The sequence below is a fragment of the Pristis pectinata genome, chromosome 10 (genome assembly GCF_009764475.1).
Source record: "Pristis pectinata isolate sPriPec2 chromosome 10, sPriPec2.1.pri, whole genome shotgun sequence".
NCBI classification, from domain to species: domain Eukaryota; kingdom Metazoa; phylum Chordata; class Chondrichthyes; order Rhinopristiformes; family Pristidae; genus Pristis; species Pristis pectinata.
This window is the reverse complement of record NC_067414.1, coordinates 32,696,826-32,720,638: the sequence shown is the minus strand read 5'-3', so window position 1 is coordinate 32,720,638 and position 23,813 is coordinate 32,696,826. Positions and strand designations below refer to the sequence as shown.

Genomic DNA, 23,813 nt, shown 5'->3' with positions numbered 1-23,813 from the left:
CAAGTAATAAAGAGATTGAACGAGAACAGTGGTCTTTTGAGTCTTCTCTCCGACCAAATTCGACACTAGCAGTTCAGCACTTTCCGATATGCTTGATGCTGTTCCTGGCAAGCCCTTCTGCACTCTTCATTGAACCATGGTTAATCCTTTGGCTTGGTAGTAATCATAGAGCGAGGGAAATGCCAGGCCATGAGGTTACAGGTTGTGTTGGTGTACACTCCTGGTTCTGCTGATGGTCCACAGTGTCCACAAACATGGATGCCCAGTTTTGAGCAGTCAGATCAACTCTGAGTTTCTTCCATTTACCATGAGTGTAGTGCCACACAACACAATGGAGGGAAGTTCCTTTGGAAAGTTCACTAATATCTCCATGATAAAGATTTTAGTTTCTGGCATGAATAAACAAGTGCCTTTCATGGAGGTTTATGTACCAAAGAAGTGGGCTGTTTTGCAGTGAGCTTGATGAGCAGTTGCAGAGAATCATTTTCTTATGACTTAGCAGATGCAATTGGCACTACTTTATCAGTTTTCCCACCAGTCAGTGGTATAACAGAACCCACCCATGGCAGGACTGCCATACCACTTGGACCAATGTCATCTGTCCACCATAGAACCAACCTTGAAGTTAAATGAAAAATGTAGCTCTCTCAGGTCCCAGCTGTTGCAAACTTCTCAAGAGCATCCAGCCATGCCCAGATCCTGTGAGTGGATGGACAGACTAGTTGTTCTGAGTGATATCTTTGCCTTACACGGACGCTGATTTGTATCATGATTGTGTCCCGGGGCATTGGGTTTACATAATTTTATGTTATATAGGTGCCCTTTTATCCCACTCTGGGCAACATGAAACCAGCCCATTTCTGTACGGCAAAAGGTTGGATATCTGTGGATCGGAGGATGTCCATTTTTATGTGTGGGAAAAAAATTGCTGATTTGCCAGTAAAGACAACTGAGCGGTGAACTTGCAGCTGAAGTCTCATTTCTCTCTAATTTACGGAGGAGGGAAGTCCCAGACACTTTCAGCATAAAACCCGAGAGCAAGTAACCCGGGAAATCATTCCCGAAAGCGAAACTTTGAGATCTCTCACATTCCGGCAAAGCATTCGTAGAGAATGGTTCTCTGAAGTCGGCTGGACAGCATGTTTGGGACTGGAATTTTGCGTTTATCGTTGTGCCTGTGTTGTGTGAGCTGGGACGGTGTGGTGGCTTCGGCTCTTGGACAGAACCGCTCAGGTAAGCGACCGTACCGGAGTGCTTAGTTGGTGAGCTGCGTTCCTTGACAGGGCAGAGTTTGAGCTTTTATCAGTGCGAGCTATTGAGCATTTGACATTCTATTTCCATTAACTTAAGTTCTGGAATGTTAACGCTTAAACCTTTAAAAAGGGGGAATGAATCGGCCTCTTTTCCACGTCGGATCTGAATATTAAGGTCGGTTTTAATTTTAGGATAGTCGGTGATTCCTACCGCCCTATTGGTTAAGCAAGTAACAATTTAAGTCTCACCTGAGACATCAGATAGCTCTGATGCATTGCTGTTTGGCCTCAGTTTGACTGCTCTGAGTGTGCAATCTATGGAACCAAAGTAGCAGCTTTTGTGTAAGTTGGGTGGTGTAAGAGTGAAACAGAACTGAAAGGATTTTCTGGTGATTTCACTTTCTATGTAATTTACCTTGGATTCCCCCAAAATGCTGTTAAGTAACTCGTATTGTAGTTATTAACACATGTGCAGCAGGAAATGTTAGATTTACTACCACTAGCAGTGTTGGTAATAGCTATCGCAATGATACATTCATGTATGGTAGCTACCTACTGGCTCTGAGCAGATTGCAATAGCATTGGAATAGATAGTATCGTTCCTAGTGTGAGAAAAGTGTTCCATGTACTCAAAGTGGACAAGAGCAAAGGACAGAAATTGTAACTGTACCAAGAATGTCAGTGATTCTCAGAAGCACAGGTTAAAAAATGGTAGCAGTTCTGAGTGAGGTTTTGAACATCTGCACCATTGCCAGTTTTGCAGCACCACCATTTGGATCTTGATTAGCTGGGTAAGTGGCCGAGGAATGACAAATGGAGTTTAATTCGGATCAGTGTGAAGTGTTGCAGAGGGGTAGGGCCCTGGGGAGTGTTGTAGAACAAAGGGATCCGGGAGCACAAGGACATGGTTCCCCGAAAGATGCGCTGCAGGTAGACAGGATGGTGAAGAAGGCTTTTGGCATGCTGGCTTCATCAGTCAGGGCACTGTGAATAGAAGTTGGGATGTTGTGTTGCAGTTGTACAATATGTTGGTGAGGCCACATTTGGAATATTGTGTTCAGTTTTGGTCACCCTGCTATAGTAAAGATGCCATTAAGCTGGAAAGAGTGCAGAGGGGATCTACGAGGATGTTGCCGGGACTCGAGGGACTGAGATATGGCGAGAGTTTGAGCAGGTTGGGACATTTTTCATCAGAGCAAAGGAGAATGAGGGGAGATCTCATAGAGGTGTATAAAATTATGAGGGGCATAGACAGGGTGAATGCACACAGTCTTTTTCCCAGGGTTGGGGAATCAAGAACTGGAGGGCATAGGTTTAAGGTGAGAGATTTAATAGGAACCTGAGGGGCAACTTTTTCACCCAGAGTGGTCAGTACCTGGAATAAGCTGCCAGAGGAAGTGGTTGAGGCAAGTACATTAACAACATTTAAAAGCTACTTGGACAGGTACATGGATAGGAAAGGTTTAGAGGGAAAAACAAAGGACTGCAGATGCTGGATTCTAGATGATAAAAACTATGATGCTAGAGGAACTCAGCAGGCCAGGCAGCATCCGTGGAGAAAAGCAGGCGGTCAACATTTTGGGTCAGGATGCTTCTTCAGGACTGAAAATAGGAAAAGGGGAAGCCCAATATATAGGAGGGAAAAGCAGAGCAGTGATAGGTGGACAAAAGAGGGGAGGTGGGGGTGGGCGCAAGGTGATGATAGGTAGATGCAGGTAAGAGATAGTGATAGGTAGGTGTGGGGGAAGAGGGGAGAGCAGATCCACCAGGGGGTGGGTCAAAGGTAAGGAGAGAAAAAAGGTTTGGGGGTATATGGGTCAAATGGAACTCACTTAAATGGGAATCTTGGTCGACATGGAGCAGTTGAGCCAAAGGGCCTGTTTCTGTGCTGTGACTCTATGACTCATTGATTGTTGTTGTGATTTAAGTGCAGTGATACTACTCCGGCTTGTGAGATAGGTTGTGGGTACGAGCCCCATTTCAGCAACTTAACCACACAAGCCAAGCTGACATCACCGTGCATTCTGGAAGAGGACTGTATAGTTGAGATCATGAAAAAATAAAAATAAATGCAAGCCTTTACCCGACTGGTGGGCATGGAATATAAATAGCATGAATCTTACAAAAGGTTTTGATCAACAAGTTTTGATTGCACTTTGTTCCATTAATCCTATTACAGGGACATGGGTTATCATTATTAGAAAGACAGAGAGAATTAGTTGGACTAACTGCAAACACTGGGCTTTAAAAAGGTAATAAGGGAGAAAGCAAGACAAAGAGATTTAGAAAAACAGCTATAAAAAAAGGGGCCTCAGTGTGAGAAGGTTCTGTTAAAGTGTGCAGTAGGGAGGGGAGGCACAACACTAGGCCGGGCTTGGAAGGTGAGAACTGCACACTGAGATCAGATAGATGGTAGTAAGAGGAAAATTAATATTTCACATTTTGACTTCAATGTCCTGATATAAGAGGGTTAACAGGTTCAGGAGGACAGCATGAAAAGGTCTGTAGGGTAAAGTGTAAATGAGTTCTGAATTATAAGGATCTACCTGGTAGAGCTTGGGAAGCTGACCAAGAGAATGGAGTCAGGAGATAGGGGATCATTGATTAGAGTTTTGGATCTGGAAGGGTTGAAGGACCTGTTCTGACAATAAATTAGATGTTGCCTGATCAGCAATATTATGCAGTATTAGTCATGGGTCAGTTGGTAACGTTACCAGTTTAAATCACACACCAGTAATGTCAACACTAAAGGCTAGGATGACATTCCATTACAGTATTGAACAAACGTTGTATTTTGGAGGTGTCAACCATCATATGAGCCAATAGCTCATATGATAGCTCAATTCAGAGAGAATTGGAGGAACAAATCTGTAGGGAGATAACAGACAGATGTAAGAAACAGAAAGTTGTAATAGTTGGGGATTTTAACTTTCCACATATTGACTGACACTCCCACACTGCGAAAGGGTTGGATGGCTTGGAATTTGTCAAATGTGTTCAGGAAAGTTTTCTAAATCAATATATAGAGGTACCAACGAGATTGATCTCCTATTAGGGAACCAGGCAGGTCAGGTGACAGAAGTATGTGTAGGTGAGCATTTTGGGCCCAGTGACCATAATGCAATTAGTTTCAAGATAATTATGGATAAGGATAGGTCTGGTCCTCGAGTGGAGGTTCTAAATTGGAGAAAGGCCAATTTTGTGGAAATGACAAAGGATCTAGGTAGGGTGGATTGGGATAAGTTATTTTCTGGCAAGGATGTGCTCAGTAAATGGAAAGCCTTCAAAGACGAAATTTTGAGAGTGCAGAGTTTGTATGTTCCTGTCAGGATTAAAGGCAAGGGTAACAAGCATAGGGAACCTTGGTTTTCAAGGGATATTGGTGAGCTGGTTAGGAAAAAGAGAGAGGTGTATAGCAGGTATAGGCAACTAGGAACGGATGAGGTACTTGAAGAGTATAGGAAATGTAAGAAGATACTAAAAAAGGAAATCAGGAAGGCAGAAAGAAGACATGAGGCTGCTTTGGCAGATAATGTGAAGGTAAACCCAAAGGGTTTCTACAGGTATATTAAGAACAAAAGGATAGTAAGAGACAGAATTGGTCCCCTAGAAGATCAGAGTGGTCGTATATGCGTGGAGCCTCAGGAGATGGGGGAGGTCTTAAACAGTTTTTTTGCATCAGTATTTACTCAGGAAACTGGCATCGTGGATATGGAAGGAAGGGAAACAAGCGCTAGTGTCATGGAACATATAGAGATTAAAAAGGAGGAGGTACTTGATGCTTTACAGCGAATAAAGGTAGATAAATCCCCCAGGGCCTGACAAGATATTTCCTCGGACCTTGAGAGAGACTAGTGTAGAAATTGCAGGGGCCCTGGCAGATATATTTAAAATGTCCTTAGCCATGGGTGCAGTGCCAGAGGACTGGAGGATAGCTCACGTTGTTCCATTGTTTAAGAAAGGCTCGAAGAGTAAACTGGGTAATTACAGGCCAGTGAGCCTGACATCAGTAGTGGGTAAATTATTGGAGGGTGTTGTGAGAGATAGAACATATAAGTATTTGGACAGCTGAGGGTTGATTAAGGATAGTCAGCATGGCTTTGTGCGTGGTAGATCGTGTTTAACGAATCTTGTGGAGTTCTTTGAGGATGTCACTAAGAAAGTAGATGAAGGTAAGGCTGTGGATGTTGTCTACATGGACTTTAGTAAGGCCTTTGACAAGGTCCCACATGGGAGATTAGTTCAGAAGGTTCAGTCAATGGGTATCCATGGAAAGGTTGTAAACTGGATTCGAAATTGGCTAAGTGGGAGAAGACAGAGAGTGGTTGTGGATGGTTGTTTCTCAGATTGGAGGCCTATGACTAGTGGTGTGCCTCAGGGATCTGTGTTGGGACCATTGTTGTTTATTGTATATATCAATGATCTAGACAATAATGTGGTAAATTAGAATAGTAAGTTTGTGGATGACACTAAGATTGAAGGTGTAGTGGACAGTGAGGAAGGCTTTCAAAGCTTGCAGAGGGATCTGGACCAAATGGAAAAATGGTCCAGAAAATGGCAGATGGAATTTAATGCAGACAAGTGTGAGGTGTTGCATTTTGGAAGGACAAATCAAGGGAGGACATACACAGTAAATGGTAGGGCACTGAGGGGTGCGGAGGAACAAAGGGATCTGGGAGTTCAGATACATAATTCCTTGAAAGTAGAGTTATGGGTAGACAGGGTTGTAAAAACGGCTTTTGGCATCCTGGCATTTATAAATCAAAGTATTGAGTATAGGAGTTGGAATGTTTTGGTGAGGTTGTATAAGTCATTGGTGAGACCAAATTTAGAATATTGTGTGCAGTTCTGGTCACCGAACTACAGGAAGGATGTCAGTAAGATTGAAAGAGTGCAGAGGAGATTTACAAGAATGTTGCCAGGTCTTCAGGAGTTGAGTTATAAGGAAAGACTGAACATGTTAGGACTTTATTCGTTGGAGCAGAGAAGAATGAGGGGAGATATGATAGAGGTTTATAAAATGATGAGGGGCATAGACAGGGTTAATACAAGTAGGCTCTTTCCACCTAGATTAGGAGAGATAAGTACGAGAGGACATGGCTTTAGGGTGAAAGGGGAAAGGTTTAGGGGGAACATTAGAGGGAACTTCTTCACTCAAAGAGTGGTGGGAGTGTGGAATGGGCTGCCATCTGATGTGGTAAATGCAGGCTCGTTCTTAACTTTTAAGAGTAAATTGGATAGATACATGGACGAGAGAGGTCTGGAAGGGTATGGGCTGGGGGCAAGTAAATGGGACTAGCCGAATAATGTTTCAGCACAGATTAGAAGGGCCGAATGGCCTGTTTTCTGTGCTGTAGTTTTTCTATGGTTTCTATGGTTTCCAAAGGCCTGCCAGTAGTTAACTAATGCAAAGTTGTTTGCCTGTGCCTGTCTACCAACATCCATATGCACCCAAAGTCACTTACTTGGTGAACATGCTGTTCTGCTGAACTCCCCATAGAATGCAAGGAACCAGCGGTTTCTTCCAGGCCTTGTGTCAGTTATCAGCCCACACCACTGTTGATCTGGGCAATGTTGGCTTAGTGGGCTTGGTCAGCTGAATAGTGGGAAATGCATCCATGCTTTGTGAGGTGCAAGCAGACTGTTGTAGGTTTCCCAACACAGTAGTGTAGCAGTTAGCATAACACTATTGCAGCGCCAGCGACCCAGTTTCAATTCTGGCCACTGTCTGTAAGGAGTTAGTACGTTCTCCCTGTATCTGTGTGGGTTTCCTCTGGGTGCTCCGGTTTCCTCCCACATTCCAAAGATGTACGGGTTTGGAAGTTGTGGGCATGCTATATTGGCGCCAGAAGCGTGGCAACACTTGTGGGCTGCCCCCAGAGCATTCTACGCAAAAGATGCATTTCACTGTGTTTTAATGTACATGTGACTAATAAAGATATCTTATTTTATAACTTCCAGCATCCCCAGTCACCACAATTCCCAATCTCCACAACTCTCCCAGTTTCCATCCTCCCCAGCCGTCCTAATTTCCAGTTTGCGCATCCACCCCACCCCCCCAATTTCACCTTCCCAGTCCTGATCTCCTGTCTCCGCTGCACTGAAAAATATCACTTCTTTCCTCAGCCTTCTCCTCTGGTCTGAGCATTCCTTCTCTGAGGCTGCATTCATTTGCTTCACAAAGACAACAATGTTAGCAGCTCATCCCATCATATATATACCTTTTTAGAAGATAATTAATAGGCAAGTTATATAGACTTGGGTGTTATCATTTAAGGAGACACTAAATGAAGGAAGTATGTTACTCTGACAACAGTTTGATACATTTTGAAAAGAGGTACATGAACAAGGAACTAATCATGAACAAGGAACTAAAACACATGTGTCTATGGTCACCCTACTATAGGAAACGTGATTAAGCTAGAGAAGGCGCAGAAAAGATTCACAAGGACGTTGCCAGGACTTGAGGGCTTGAGTTATGACAAGAGACTGGATAGGCTGAGACTGTTTACCCTGGAGTGAAGGAAGCTGAGGGGTAACTTTATAGAGGTTTATAAAATCATGAGATGCATAGATAAGGTGGATAATCAGTCTTTTTCCCCAGGGTAGGAGAGTCTAAAACTAGAGGGCATTGGTTTAAGGTGGCAGGGGAAGACTTAAAGGGGATCTGAGGGGCAAGTGTTTCACATGGAGAGTGGTATGTGGAATGAGCTGTCAGAGGAAGTGGTAGAGGCAGGTACAATTACAACGTTTAAAGGGCATTTGGACATTTTCATGGATAGGAAAGGTTTAGAGGGATATGGGCCAAATGCAGGTAAATTGGACTAGTTCAAGAAGGCACCTTGGTCATCACGGACAAGTTGGGCTGAAGGACCTGTTTCCGTGCTGTATAACTCAATGGCTGATTAAATTTTAGTTTTGAGGAAGGGCCAGCCATTGACAGTCAGAGCACGACCTGCCAGTTGTTGAGAAATTGTTTCTGGCAGAATGCTAGAAGTGAAAATCAAGGATCTACAGGTGCTGGAAATCAGAAATAAAGACACAATAGTGCCAGAAACACTCATTGGGTCAGACAACATCAGTGGAAACAGAGTTAACATTTCAGATTGAAGACTCTTCATCAGAGCTGGATGAAACAGTGTACTAACAATTTTTAAACTCTAATTCCCAAACAATTAAAGCCAATAACCAATTTGTCTTCTTAATTACTTGCTGCACTTTGTTTCTCATGAACAGAGAAATACATACAAAGAAGCAGAGTTGATTTTTTCAGTGTTCTTTAATTGCAAGTAGACTTTCCCTAAATGAAGTACAGTAACAACCATCTCTAAAATAAAAACAGAAAGTACTCAATATACTCAGCAGGCCAACCAATAGATCCGCTTTTTAAACATTTAAAACACTTACTAAAGAAAGTTATAAAAGTCTAACCCTTACACTTAAAACCCTAACAAAAACTAACCCTTACACTTAAAACCCTAATAAAAGTGATAAACAGAAAAAACTTAGCTGCTCCAAAGTCCTCCGAACCGAAGCCCTCGAGTCCTCCGAAGATTTTTTTCTCTCTCCTTTTTTAAGCTGCCCGCGCCGCGCCTGTGCAGTCCAGCCCCCACTTGACTAGTTAGAAAAAACTTTTAAAACACTTACTAAAGGAAGTTATAAAAATCTAACCCTGCTGCCAATGCCACGCGATAGTGAAGGCAGGAACAGGAGGAGGTGGCAGATAAATGCGTGGCTGAGAAGTTGGTGCAGGAGGGAGGGTTTTAGATTTCTGGATCATTGGGATCTCTTCTCAGGAAGGTGGGACCCGTACAGAGAGGACGGGTTACACCCGAACCAGAAGGGGGCCAATATCCTTGCGGCTAGGTTTGCTAGGGCGGTTTGGGAGGGTTTAAACTAGTTTGTGAGGGGGAAGGGAACCGGAGGAGTAGGTCAGAGGAAGAAGGGGATGGGGAAAAGTTAGATCAAACAGGTAGAGAGGCTTTGGGGAAGGAGAAGCAGAATACAGGCTATAAAAGTGGTAAGGTAGACAGACTGAAGTGTGTTTACTTAAATGCAAGAAGTGTCAGAAATAAGGGAGATGAACTGAGGGCTTGGATAAGTATGGGGGACTATGATATTGAGGCTATTACTGAGACATGGCTGACGTCAGAGCAGGAGTGGATATTGAATATTCCTGGCTTTCGGTGTTTTAAGAGGGATAGGGAAGTAGGGAGAAGAGGAGGAGGGGTGGAGATACTGGTCAGGGACGCTGTTACAGCTGTGGAAAGGATGGATGTTGTAGAAGGATCATCTCTAGAGTCCATATGGGCGGAAGTAAGGAACAAGAAAGGAGCAGTTACTCTACTAGGAGTATTCTATAGGCCCCCCGGTAGCAGCAGAGATATAGAGGAGCAGATTGGCAGGCAGTGTTTGGAGAGAAGCAAAAATAACAGGGTTGTTATAATGGGAGACTTCAACTTCCCAAATATAGACTGGACCCTGCTTAGTGCCAAAGGTTTAGATGGGACGGAATTTGTTAAATGTGTCCAGGAGGGATTCCTGACGCAGTATGTCGACAGGCCGACTAGAGGGAATGCCATGCTAGATCTAGTTTTAGGAAATGAACTGGGACAGGTGAGGGATCTATTGGTGGGTGAGCATTTGGGGGACAGTGACCATTGCTCCATAACCTTTAAAATTGTCATGGACAGGGACAGGTGCAGAGTGGACAAGAAGATATTTAATTGGGGAAGGGCGAACTATGAGGCTATAAGGAGAGAACTTGGGAGTGTAAAGTGGGATGTCCTTTTTGAAGGGAAATGTACCATGGAGATGTGGTCGGTGTTCAGGGATCTTATGCAGGATGTTAGGGATAAATATGTCCCGGTGAAGCAGAGAAGGAATGGCAGGGTGAAGGAGCTGTGGGTGACGAGAGAGGTGGAACGACTAGTTAGGGAGAAGAAGGTAGCATACATAAGGTATAAGCAGCAAGGTTCTGACAGGGCCCGTGAGGAATATAGAGAGGAAGGAACTTAAGAAAGGGCTGAGGAGAGCTAGAAGGGGACATGAAAAGGCATTGGCTAGTAGGGCTAAGGAAAATCCCAAGGCCTTTTTCACGTACGTGAAGGGTAGGAGGATGGCTAGGGTAAAGGTAGGTCCGATTAAAGACAAAAGGTGGGAGAATGTGCCTGGAGGCGGCGGAAGTGGCAGAAGTTCTCAATGAATACTTCTCTTCGGTATTCACCAAGGAGAGAGGTCTTGATGACGCGGAAGGGAATGCTGGTAAGGGTAATGTTCTCGAGGTTGTAGATATCAAGAGAGAGGATGTGTTGAAGTTGTTAAGTAATATCAAGACAGATAAATCTCCGGGGCCTGACGGGATTTTCCCCAGGCTGCTTCGATAGGCGAGGGAGGAGATTGTTGAACCGCTGGTAAGGATCTTTGAGTCCTCGTTGTCCACGGGGATGGTGCCGGAGGATTGGAGGATGGCGAATGTTGTCCCCTTGTTCAAAAAAGGTAGTAGGGATAGTCCAGGGAATTACAGACTGGTGAGTCTCACGTCTGTGGTGGGTAAGCTGTTGGAAAGGATTCTAAGGGATAGGATCTATGAACACCGGGAGAATCATGGACTAATTAGGGACAGCCAGCATGGCTTTGTGAAGGGAAGATCTTGCCTCACAAGCCTGATAGAGTTCTTTGAGGAGGTGACGAGGAAGATTGATGAGGGTAGTGCGGTGGATGTGGTCTGTATGGATTTTAGTAAGGTGTTTGATAAGGTTCCTCATGGTAGGCTTCTTCAGAAGGTCAGAGGCCAAGGGATCCAGGGAAGCTTGGCTGTGTGGATTAGGAATTGGCTTGCATGTAGAAAGCAGAGGGTTGTGGTGGAAGGAGTGCCCTCGGATTGGAGGGCAGTGACTAGTGGTGTCCCGCAGGGATCGGTTCTGGGACCTCTACTTTTTGTGATATTTATAGATGACTTAGATGAGGGGGTGGAAGGCTGGGTTAGTAAGTTTGCGGACGACACTAAGATCGGCGGTGTTGTGGATAGTGTGGAGGGCTGTCGGAACTTACAGAGGGATATTGATAGGATGCAGAGCTGGGCTGACAAGTGGCAGATGGAGTTCAATCCGGAGAAGTGTGAGGTGGTACACTTTGGAAGGACAAACTCCAGGGCAGATACAAGGTAAATGGCAAGGTACTTGGCAGTGTAGAGGAGCAGAGGGATCTGGGGGTTCATATACACAGTTCACTGAAAGTTGCCTCACAGGTGGATAGAGCAGTTAAGAAGGCCTATGAGATGTTAGCTTTCATAAATTGTGGGATTGAGTTTAAGAGCCGTGAAGTGATAATGCAGCTTTACAAAACTCTAGTTAGACCACACTTAGAGTACTGCATTCAGTTTTGGTCGCCACATTATAAGAAGGATGTGGAGGTGTTGGAGAGGGTGCAGAGGAGATTTACCAGGATGCTGCCTGGATTAGAGAGTATGGAATATGAGCACAGGCTTAAGGTGCTAGGACTTTATTCACTGGAAAGGAGGAGGATGAGAGGAGACATGATAGAGGTATATAAAATATTGAGAGGAATAGATAGACAGCCAGAGCCTCCTTCCCAGGGCACCAATGCTCAAGACGAGAGGGCATGACTTTAACATTATGGGTGGGAGGTTCAGGGGAGATGTCAGGGGGAGGTTTTTCACCCAGAGAGTGGTTGGTGCATGGAATGCACTGCCTGGAGTGGTGGTGGAGGCAGATACATTGGACAGGTTCAAGAGTTTGTTGGATAGGCACATGGAGGAATGTGAGATAGAGGGATATGCAGGAGGAAAGGGTTAGCTAGTGTGAGGGTGGTTTGATGGACGGCACAACATGGTGGGCCGAAGAGCCTGTTTTGTGCTGTATGGTTCTATGGTTCACAACAATAAAATTAATTTTTTAGGGCACGTAAGGTTGCTAATCAATAATTATGGCTTCACATTCCCTTAAAGTTCAATCACATCTCATACAATATAGCACTGGGTTCTCAGAGTTTTTTTTTCAGCGAGAATATTTGCTACTTACATAAAGTTTGCCTCAATGTACTAATTTCAAAGATTATGTCTGAACAGATTCATAAGGTGTGTGCCCTGCAGAGTACAGAATTACTGACATAGTACCTAGATTTCTACCTACATCAGCGTATTCCAGATGATTATGAATTTGTTTCTCAAAATGTAAGCATCATTAACAATGCCTGCATTTAAAGCCCATCCTAATGGCCTTCAGGATAACGGCAGTGGTGAGCAACCTTCTTGAACCACTTCATTCCTTTGATGAAGGTACAGGTCCTCCCAAGCTTATGAACGCCTGCCAGATGTACAGCCCATACATATGAATAAGAGTTTGGGAAACCAAAAGGATGGATTTGCCGACTGCTGCAGGGCTGCAGGCATCTTCTGCCACCTAGGAACATAGTTCACGGCCGTATTTCCAAATTGCGACCCGAGGTCGACCTATACTCCCACAATGCTATTGAATACAGGGTTCCAGGATTTAGACAGAGCAATGATAAAGAACTGAAATATATTTCTAAAGCAAGATGGTGTGCATCTTGAGGTGGTGCTGTTGATACGTGTCTGCTGCTTTGTCCTTCCTGGTGACAAATGTCCCGAGTTTGGGAGATTACTATTGGAAGATCTTAGGTGAATAACTGCACTGCATTATGGAGATGGCAGACTACAGCCACAGCAATGGAGTTAATGGATGGGTTTGAATTCCTTGAGTGTTGCAGGAATCGCACTCATCCAGGCAAATCCTGGCATTGATTTTAGATGATAAAAAGGCCACTATCACTTCCCAGCCTCTATCACCATTTCCACCTTTCACTCCCTCCATCTGTCGATCACCGTTCCTCACTTGGATCCAACTATCTATCGCTTGCCAGCTCTGGCTTTAACACATAGTTGGCTGTGTTTATCTGACTTTCCAGTGTTTATTGCTGAAACTAACTACTGAAACTGAAAAGGGATTCATTCAAGTCTTGCGAAGTTCAAAAAAAAAGTCACACTTTTTGGTGTTTATCAAGACATACTTTCACTACAATCTACTATTGCCACATTTTTACTCATCGCTGAATTTAATATTGTACACGGATGTTTAATATGGAACATTACACCAGCTGGAAAATTGTTCACTGTTCTCATCCAGATAGTGCAATCCTAAGCAACTGCACTTAATGCACAAGTCTGTGGTGTGATTGCTAAAAACCAATTGTAAGTCCCATTATAGTTTAGATAGTACTTTCAGAATCTTGGTTGCTTACTTATTAAGTCCTACTATTTTTAACGTCATAGAATAAAGAACAGTACAGCACAGGAAAAGGACTTTCAGCCCAATATATCTGTGCTGAACACAATGCCACATTAAACTAAATCTTTTCTGCCCGCACATGATCAATATCCCTCCATTCCCTGCATACTCATGTGTCTATCTGAAAGCTTCTTAAACACCACTATTGTATCAACTTCCAGTACTAGCCCTTACAGCCCATTCCAGGCACCCTCTGTGTGTAAAAAAAAATGCTTCCCACATCTCATTTAAATATTGCCCCTCACCTTAAATGCATGTCCTCTAGTATTTGTCATTTTTACTTTGGGAACGATAGTGTAGCGGTTAGCGTAACGCTATTACAGCGTCAGAGACCCGAGTTCAATTCTGGCCACTGTCTGGGTGCTCCGGTTTCCTCCCACATTCCAAAGACATACGGGTTAGGAAGTTGTGGGCATGCTATGTTGGCGCTGGAAGCGTGATGACATTTGCGGGCTGCTCCCAGAACACTCTATTGCAAAAGAAGCATTTCACTGTGTGTTTCGATGTAGATGTGACTAATAGATATCTTATAAAAAAAGATTCTGTCTACTCTATCAATGCCTCTCAATTTTATATACTTCTTTCAGGTCTCCCCTCTGCCTCTGCTGCTCCAGAGAAACCAAGCCAAATTTGTCCAATCTCTCTTGAAAGCTCAAACCCTCTAACCCAGGCAGCACCCTGGCTAACCTCTTCTCTAGCCTTTTTAAAAGCGTCCACATCCTTTCTGTACTGGGGCAACCAGAATTGCAAAAGTGCAGCCCAACCAAAGCTTTATGTAGCTGCAACGTGACTTCTTGACTCTCACTTACTTCCTGAATTGTCAACAATTCATTTTGCATTTACTGTTGTCTCTCTTGATCAGCTTCTGTGAAACGGTTACAAATGCACAGAATGTAAGTTGTCCCGGGTGCTCTGGAGCGCAGGGGCGGCAGTGACGAGGATCGCTACACCATCCGATAATAGTCGGAGTCACTCGGCAACTGGGGACGAGCCCGGGTCACGGAGGCCCAGGCCACGGAGGCCCAGGCCGCCGCCAGCAGTACCAAGGCGGTGAGACGGTAGCGAAACACCACCTAAGAGAGAGACACAAGCCAGACCGCCAGCAAGGCCCGGGGTCGCTCAGAGGTCAGCTAGAGCGTGGTCACGTGACATTGTCGCCCCTGACCCAATACGTCATATGACCGAGGCTGCCAGAGCCGATCCGGGCTCGGTTACCCGGGAACGGTTGTCAGTCATTATCTGCAGGAGGGTCATTTTTAACGGGAACCAATTTAATTATCCCATTCAAGATTAACCCTGTACATTCCATAGCATTAAACTTTTATCTCTGAAAACAGATTTTCTGAAAAAAAAGACAAAGTTATATCAGCTTCCGCCGATTCCCAATGGTGTTTCGATGTGACTTTATAGAAGATGACATGGAGCTTTGCGATGATTTTAGTGTGGACTGTAGAATGGAACAGTGACAATTACAGTCTTCAGATGGCGGCATATCTTCACGTGCAGACCAAGTTTGGACGTGTTACTACGACATTTAATCCTCTCCATTCAAGTCTCTGCTGTTGTAATGGGAAGTGAATCTGGTTGAAACATCGTAATGCCACTGCCGGGAGGAAATAAAGCAGTGGTATCACAGCGGTGTTATGCAGTGCATGCAGTCACTGAGTTAAAAATAACTAAGACTTCAATGACATTCTATCATGACCCTCTGCTGTGTTCAAAAGCCATTTTATTTTCCTTGTTACTCAACTACCAGAGGCAGTTGAACAATGGAATCTTAAGGTCGCTTTCCGGATATCTTCCCCTTAACACGGATAAAACCATACATGCATAAAATATATTCTATAAAATTACAGAGTAGCAACTGTATAAGTAATTTAAAAGGAGTCAGCCTCCTGTATGGTTCTGAGCCATGAACTGCCTATAGCAGGCAAAGATCTAGAGTGATACTACCCACCGTGTGATCTCAGAACATAGAACAGTATAGCACAGGAACCACAATGTCTGTGTGTGATGCCAATTTAAACTGCATATCTGCTTGCACATATCTATATCTGTCCATTCTCTGCCTGTTCTTGTGTCTGACTCTAAAGTTGTTGCTATCGTATGTTTCCTCCACTTCCCCTGGCAGTGCGTTCCAGGCACTTACCACTCTCTGTATAAAAATAACTTGCCTCGTAAATTTCCTTTAAACTTTCTCCTCTTACCTTAAAGCTATGCCTCTGGTATTTCATATTTCCACCCTGGGAAAAAGACACTGACTACCTTATCTATGCCTCTCTTAATTTTATATACTTCTATCAGGTCGGCCTTCAGCCTCCAGTGCTCCAGAGAAAACAATCTAACTTTGTCTGACCTCTCCTTATAGCTAATACTCTCTAATATAGACAACAACCTGGAAAATCTCTTCTGCACCTCTCTAAAGCCTCCACTTCCTTCCCGTAATGCATTGACCAGAACTACACACAATGCTCCAAATCACTGCAAAATATTCCAAATTCACTGGCAGGGTAAAGCAAGTGAACCAATGTCAGCTTCCTCTTCCAGGCCAAAATCCCCAGCATCGAGGCACTAATTTCACTCAGCCAGCTCTGATGGGTGGGCCTCATTGGTCATATGCCCGATACTGGTATCTCAAAGCAGACATTCTGAGCTCTGTCATAGCGAGAAATCACCAGGAGGATGGAGGAAACAATTCAAGGATTTTTTTCAAAGCCTGCTTGAAAAACATCGTCACTGACTCAGAGGAACCCCTCGTCCATGATCGGTCAAAATAGATAATGTACATCTGGGGATGTCATTGAGAACCTCGGGTCCCTTTATAGTGAGCACATGGAAGACCAGCAAAAATGGCAGTTGGAGTGCACCATCTCCCATTACTAACCCCATCAAATACCTCCTCGCCTACCAAATGGACTATCTAAGAAGAAAGAGGAAACTCCTTTGAACCATCATCAATTCAACATGCTGGTTAAATAGGTGAAAAGAAAAACAGGCTACGGGCAAAAAGTAGGGGAGTGAATCTCATTGAACAAACAGTCAGCACAGACAGGAGAGCCCAAAAGCCTTTTTAATGCTGTATTACCTGAAGAAATTAGTCTCTATTGTACATCTTTTATATTGATGGTATAAAAACTTTTACCTAAGCAACAGACCCAACCTTGATGCAGTCTGGTGTTAAGAGTTTGTGATCATCACAACACTTCTCATCTTACAGCAAAGGCAGGTTGGTAGGTGACTTTTGTTTTGCACATTGTAAAGCCAATTTTCTCAACATGCTGAAATTTTAAAAGTTGTGAGGATTTGCCCCTCTCCTAGCTCAGGAAAGAAATCATCAGGGACACTTCTGTTGATTGTAATCTTATAATCTCCACCATGACGGTGCCATGTGTTTTCACTGTAGGAATAATTGGGGATTATATCGAGAAACTCAAATCAATTCAATTGTAATTGTTTCCTGTAGTCTCAACTCTTCCCCTACTGCTTCCTTCATATTGTAAGCTACAGGTCCTGCTTTTAAGGAACCAAGGTGTAAGACTTCCCGTCAGGTAAATCTCAGCTTTAACATTTTGAATACATTCAAGTTTATCATAAAATATCTCTCAGTTCTTATCAAGTACTGTTAATACAGAAAGATTCTCCATACTCTTGATCAGTCTGTAATCTTTGCTAGTCAATCATGGTCTATCAGATTTGATACTTGCCCTGAAATGGTCAAAAGAGGAAGCTTCCACCATTTTCACTCATCACTTTGATCCTTCTTGTATTTTAGGATAAAGAAACAGCAGATGACATCTTGTGTTTCATCATGCTATCTGATCGACATTGTTTAACTTCCTCCTCTTTCATTGTCCTTTCACTTTGTTTATTCCAGATCACAGTAGATATATCTGCTCAGGTCAGTTCTAAGTTTTTCTGCCTTGTACCTTATATCTCTGCTCTCTTTTAACCAACCTATTGGATACTGGCTGCATTGCTTCGTAGTCAAAAGTCAAAGTTGAGTTTATTGTCGCATGCACAAGTACATGTATGCACAGGTGCAATGAAAAACTGACATAGAAACATAGAAAAACCTACAGCACAATTCAGGCCCTTCGGCCCACAAAGCTGTGCCGAACATGTCCCTACCCTAGAAATTACTAGACTTACCTATAGCCCTCTATTTTACTCAGCTCCATGTACCTATCTAACAGTCTTTTGAAAGACCCTATTGTATCCACCTCCACCACTGTTGCCGGCAGCCCATTCCACACACTCACCACTCTCTGTGTAAAAAAAACTTACCACTGACATCTCCTCTATACCTACTCCCCAGCACCTTAAACCTATGTCCTCTTGTGGCCACCATTTCAGCCCTGGGGAAAAGCCTCTGACTATCCATCCGATCAATGCCTCTCATCATCTTATATACCTCTATCTGGTCCCCCCTCATCCTCCATTGCTCCAAGGAGAAAAGGCTGAGTTCCCTCAACCTGCTTTCATAAGGCATGCTCCGCATTCCAGGCAGCATCCTTGTAAATCTCCTCTGCACCCTTTCTATGGCTTCCACATCCTTCCTGTAGTGAGGTGACCAGAACTGAGCACAATACTGCAAGTGGGGTCTGACCAGGGTCCTATATAGCTGCAACAATACCTCTTGGCCCCTAAATTCAATTCCATGATTGATGAAGGACAATACACCATATGCCTTCTTAACCACAGAGTCAACCTGTGCAGCTGCTTTGAGCATCCTATGGACTCAGACCCCAAGATCCCTCTGATCCTCCACACTGCCAAGAGTCCTACCATTAATACTATATTCTGCCATCATATTTGACCTACCAAAATGAACCACTTCACACTTATCTGGGTTGAACTGCATCTGCCACTTCTCAGCCCAAATTTGCATCCTATCTATGTCCCGCTGTAACCTCTGACAGCCCTTTATACTATCCACAACACATCCAACCTTTGAGTCATCTGCAAACTTACTAACCCATCCCTCCACTTCCTCATCCAGGTCGTTTATAAAAATCACAAAGAGTAAGGATCCCAGAACAGATCCCTGAGGTACACCACTGGTCACCGACCTCCATGCAGAATACGAGCCAACAACCACTCTTTGCCTTCTGTGGGCCAGCCAGTTCTGGATCCACATTGCAATGTCCCCTTGGATCCCATGCATCCTTACTTTCTCAATAAGACTTGCATGGGGAACCTTATCAAATGCCTTGCTGAAATCCATATACACTACATCTACTGCTCTTCCTGTTTTAGTCACATCCTCAAAAAATTTAATCAGGTTCATAAGGCAGGACCTGCCCTTGACAAAACCATGCTGACTATTCCTAATCATATTATACCTCTCCAAATGTTCATAAATCCTGCCTCTCAGGATCTTCTCCATCAGCTTACCAACCACTGAGGTAAGACTCTCCGGTCTATAATTTCCTGGGCTATCTATACTCCCTTTCTTGAATAAGGGAACAACATGATGTAGCAGCATCACAGGCACATGGCATGAGAGACACAACATTCACAAGAAAAACATGAATTATACAAAATTATACCAGAAAGAACACAATTAGAACAAAAGACAATTACAGGGTGGTCAGAGTTGTCATGGTGTTGCTTTACTTGGTTGTGATTAGGGTTGTGGCAACTGGTCCAAGAACCAAAAGGTTGAAGGGAAGGAAGTAGCTGTTCTTGAACCTGGTGGTGTGGGACTTCAGGCTTCTGTATCTCCCACCTGATAGTAGCTGTGAGAAGATGGCATGGCCTGGATGGTGGGGATCTTTGATGACAATGTCTTAAGTAGATAGTTTCAATGGTGGGGAGGGATGTGCCTGTGATATATTGGGCTGAGTACATTACTCTCTGCAGCTCCTTATGTTCCTGTGCATCCGAATTGCTGTACCAGACCATGATGCAACCAGTCAGGATATTTTCAATAGCACATCTGTAGAAGTTTTTTAGTGTGCTCGGTGACATGCCAAACCTCCTTAACCTTCTAATAAAGTAAAGGCACTTTCAGATTCATTGCGATGTTTGCAGTGACAAATTGCAGTCTGAAATGCAGAGAAATATGGACAACATAATCATGGGCTAGACAGCACACTTCCAAAGTGCACTGAATATAACAAGAGGTGTCAGTTCCTCAATAAATGACAAATTGGTTATATCTGCTCATCTGTATGCAGGACAGAAAATTTTAGAGACTGCATTGGGCACCGTTATTCTGATTCTTTATATCAAGGTCATGCCTGAAAGCAGTATTTCTAAACAAAATCATTTTAGATGACTCACACATGGATGTTACACATGTCTGAACACAGGTAATGTTCACTTTGGCAAGCATTGCAAACTTTTAAATGCTTGCACGTCATGTCTTTTACCTTTTAACTTTCCTGCCTCTATCACTCCTTCCAAACTCACCTTTTTCTCTGTTTTTGCGATTCCCTCTGACCCCAAGTAATCATTTCTTAGCCAAAGCCTCAGTTTTGTCCCCTGCTGCCCATGCTATTTTGTGGACACAATTTTATAATCCAGCTTCCAATTGGAGTCCTCCTGCTGGACATTTCCGCTCTCCAGACATATTCATTACAAACTGATGTCATTGACCATCATTTCTACCACTCTCACTTACTCAAGCTTATCTCCCTCGGATCCTGGACTCAAGTCCAACCTAACCACTGCCAGAAATCTGCTGACAAGGTCGACTCCAAGGGCAATGTAAAGAGGCTTTCAGGGGTGTCAGATCCGGTTATTTTCGAATCTGCAGGTTCTTATAGGAGTCCAAGAATGAGTTGAAAACAACTTGGTGCTTCACAAAGTTTTATTGGAAAAGTTTAAAACAAAGAAACAGTCACAGGGCACATGGCACTAGCTTTACTACTAGGAGATGAGCCGAGACAAATGAACTAAAAATGAGCTCGGGCCAGGGGGAAGAGAGCATGAGAGTGAGATAAGCAAGAGAGTGATTAACAAAAAATGACACCTTTTATACCTGAAATAAGAGGTACTCCTTAGATAACAATAGTCCAATCAGAAAACCTATTACATACCTGTGGCAAAACCAACCAATATAAAAACACGTATTCACCTGATGGACGAACCAATAAGCTAAGAAGTGGCCATTCCTTGTACAGCCACTTGAGGTGTATTAAACACTGTACGTGTTAAAAAACTACTTAAGACGGTCGAATCCAACAGGGGATATGGATAAGTAGAGTGAATGAATGGGCAGGAACATGGAAAATGAATATAATGTAAAAGGTGAGGTCATACACTTTGGCACACATAACAAAATGGAAATCTGTTTGTTCAGTGGTGAGAGATTAGGTAGTATTAATGTCCAAAGGGGCCTATGAGTGCTTGTACAAAGTCATTGAAGACTAACGTGCAGGTCGAGCAAATGTGTAGAAGGGCAAATGGCATGTTAGCCTTTATCATAGGCGGATTTGAACCCAGGAGTTAGGAAGTCTTATTACAATTGTCTAGGGTCTTGGTGCAACATGGTTTATTGTGGAATATGGGGTACAGTTTTGGTCTTCTTCCCCAAGAAGGAATGTATTCGTCATAGAGGGAGTGCAACAAAGGTTCCAGGGATGTTGGAGTTGCATATGACAAGCAATTGAGTGGGCCAGGATTGTATTCTGTAAGTTTAGATAAATGAGAGATCATATCAAAACATACAAAATTCCTAAAGGGTTTGATAGACTTGATGCTGGGAGGATGTCTAGGACCAGAGGGTACAATTCCAGAAACTGAAATGAGGAGATGAGATGAATGTTTGGAATTCTCTATTCTGGAGGCTTGGTTATTTGTTCATTCAATATAGAGATCAATCGGCTTCTGAATATTAAAGGAAGCAAGGGATATGAGGATAGTTCTGAAAAATGGCACTGAGATAGAAGATCAGCCATGATCTTGATGAATGGCAGAGCAAGCTCAAAGGCCAGATGGCCTACACATTTCTATTTCTTATGTACATGTGTTCCAATTTCATCAACCTCTTTGCACCTCTGCTAACAATGCCACTTTCCACATCTTTTAATAACCACTCTAATTCAGTGTTATTTTAACACAATGTGTAATTAGTTGTTTTGAATACCATTTTATTATATGTTGTATATTTTGCCATTATAGCTAATTATGAAATATTTTAGCCATATTGCACTAGTAAAATGCCAAAAGGATATTTTGCTTTCCATGTGTGACAATGAGTTATCTTGAGTGTTATTGACCAAAACTCATTATTACTTTGTGTATTAAGTAGTCTGCCAACCCCATTTCTCAATTCCTCTTTCATTGCAATGAAATTGAGATAGTCATAGTCATGCAGCAGAGAAACAGGCCCTTCGACCCACCATGTCTATGTCGACCATCAAGTACCGTATGTCCCTTTTATCAGTACTGTATCAAGATATTAGATGTATTCAATGTTCATGTATCTGTAATCTGACTTCCTGTTTTAAATATATAGCAGGAAGCATGGAACTCGCACATGCTCTAAGTATGTGGCCGTTGCTGCTTTGCTGATAAACATTAAGAAGTGCAATAAACCATAAATAACTGGTGAAGGATTAACAGCATTAACCAGATAACTTGTTTTCTGTGAACAGTGGGATTCACTTCCTTCCCTGCTGAACTTCCCTTCCAGCCAGCTCAACAGGAGCTCTCAAAATTACTTAAACAGCAGTAGTGTTCTTTGGTGGAAAGGTTCCCTTTAAGAGCTGGAACTCTGAAGTCAGTTAACACAAGAGTAGTTGTACAGTGATCAATTACTAGTTCTGTACACCTTGCACATGCGAATGCATCAACACTTGATTCTCCTGCAGAACAAAACTCTATTTCTTTAAATATATGCAACAACTCACCATGAGGAATCAAAGATCAGAAGAATCAGTTATCAAATATAATGTTGCATTGAAGGGTTTATCCAGATATTGCAAGTTTGATGAATTCTTAAAGTGTGTGCTGCATGATACATTTGTACATGGCTTAAATGACAAGCAGATTCATTCCAGAATCTTACATTTGTTCTTGGCTTACAAAATCGCAATCATGATGGAAATGGCGGTGAAAAATGCCAAGGAATTTTGTCCATCCCCGAAGGCCACAGCAAAACCATGATGCCCAAAACAAAGTCCATATCATGTGGGAGCAGATGGCATGAGTTCTTACTACAGATGTAATGGCAGCCATTTGGCACAATCTGTTGCTTTGAGAATATTATCAGAAGAAGGGATGGCTAAATGACAGCATGTTAATCTGAAAGCAAAACATCCTACCAGAGCAAAAGTAACAATGTGATCCCTTTGCAGAGAGGATACTTTTCCAGAGGAGGGTCCTGCTTAACTTTGAAGTCAATTCAGACAGAGCAGAGCTAGACTTGCATTGCATCTATGCAATGGAAAAGATAGGAAACAGATTTCAAGATCAAGTACCAACAAGCAACTAGTCAGTAGAGCTGAATCGTGCATTATTCTGTCAAAGGTTACAAAAGGAAATTCAATTATCTGTCCTTGATAAAAAGTACAGGTAGTCTCAAGGCTGACTCTCATGAAGTACTGTAGATACTAGTTTAAACAAAATGATAGGTTATGCTGTAACGGGCAATAATTAGAATTGACAATAGTTATGGCCAACTATAAAAAGCAACTGATATGGCTAGGCAAGGATAGGCTAAGGAAACTAAAGATCAATTGGAAAGGTGTTTAGTGTTCACGTGGATACTGCAAATTCATGACTCAAATATGAAGAACTCTTTAAGAATACTTTTATTGGCCTTATTGGCTAGGAGGCATATCTTTGTATTGGGCAGAGATTCATAAAGTTGTACAGCACAGAAACAGGTTCTTTGGCCCAGCATATTCACACAGATCATTGTATATATCTATACTCATCCCATTTACCCACATTTAGCCTATTAACCAATATCCCTTGGTAATTCAGAGCATTGTGCCAAACCAGCAAACCCCAATTTATGGCACAAATATTTAGTGCTGTATTCTCTAAAATGTCTGTTGGAAGAAACATTAGTCAAGTTAAAGAAGTATGGAGTCCCAGGGAAAACAAGTCAAAGCAAATGGCTAACCCCAGATGTGCTACGACTAACAAGACAGATTATGTAGTAACTATAACGTGACTCTTAACTAGACAGGTGATGAAAGACATTATGACATTCTAAGATCTTTACACAGGATTGCCAAAAGCCAAGGTCTTCACAGTCTTAGACTTGTTACATGTG

At 42.9% G+C, this 23,813-nt stretch overlaps 1 protein-coding gene across 1 annotated transcript in view; it reads left to right on the top strand.

Moving 5' to 3' along the window:
• Positions 1–1,092: 1,092 nt before the first annotated feature.
• LOC127575288 (interferon gamma receptor 1-like) overlaps positions 1,093–23,813 on the top strand; it is a 52,698-nt gene continuing 29,977 nt past the window's right edge. Inside the window, exon 1 of the mRNA XM_052025051.1 lies at positions 1,093–1,233. Within this exon, the coding sequence (XP_051881011.1) occupies positions 1,140–1,233 (94 nt within the window). The 5' untranslated portion in view covers positions 1,093–1,139. The remainder of the gene's footprint in view (positions 1,234–23,813) is intronic.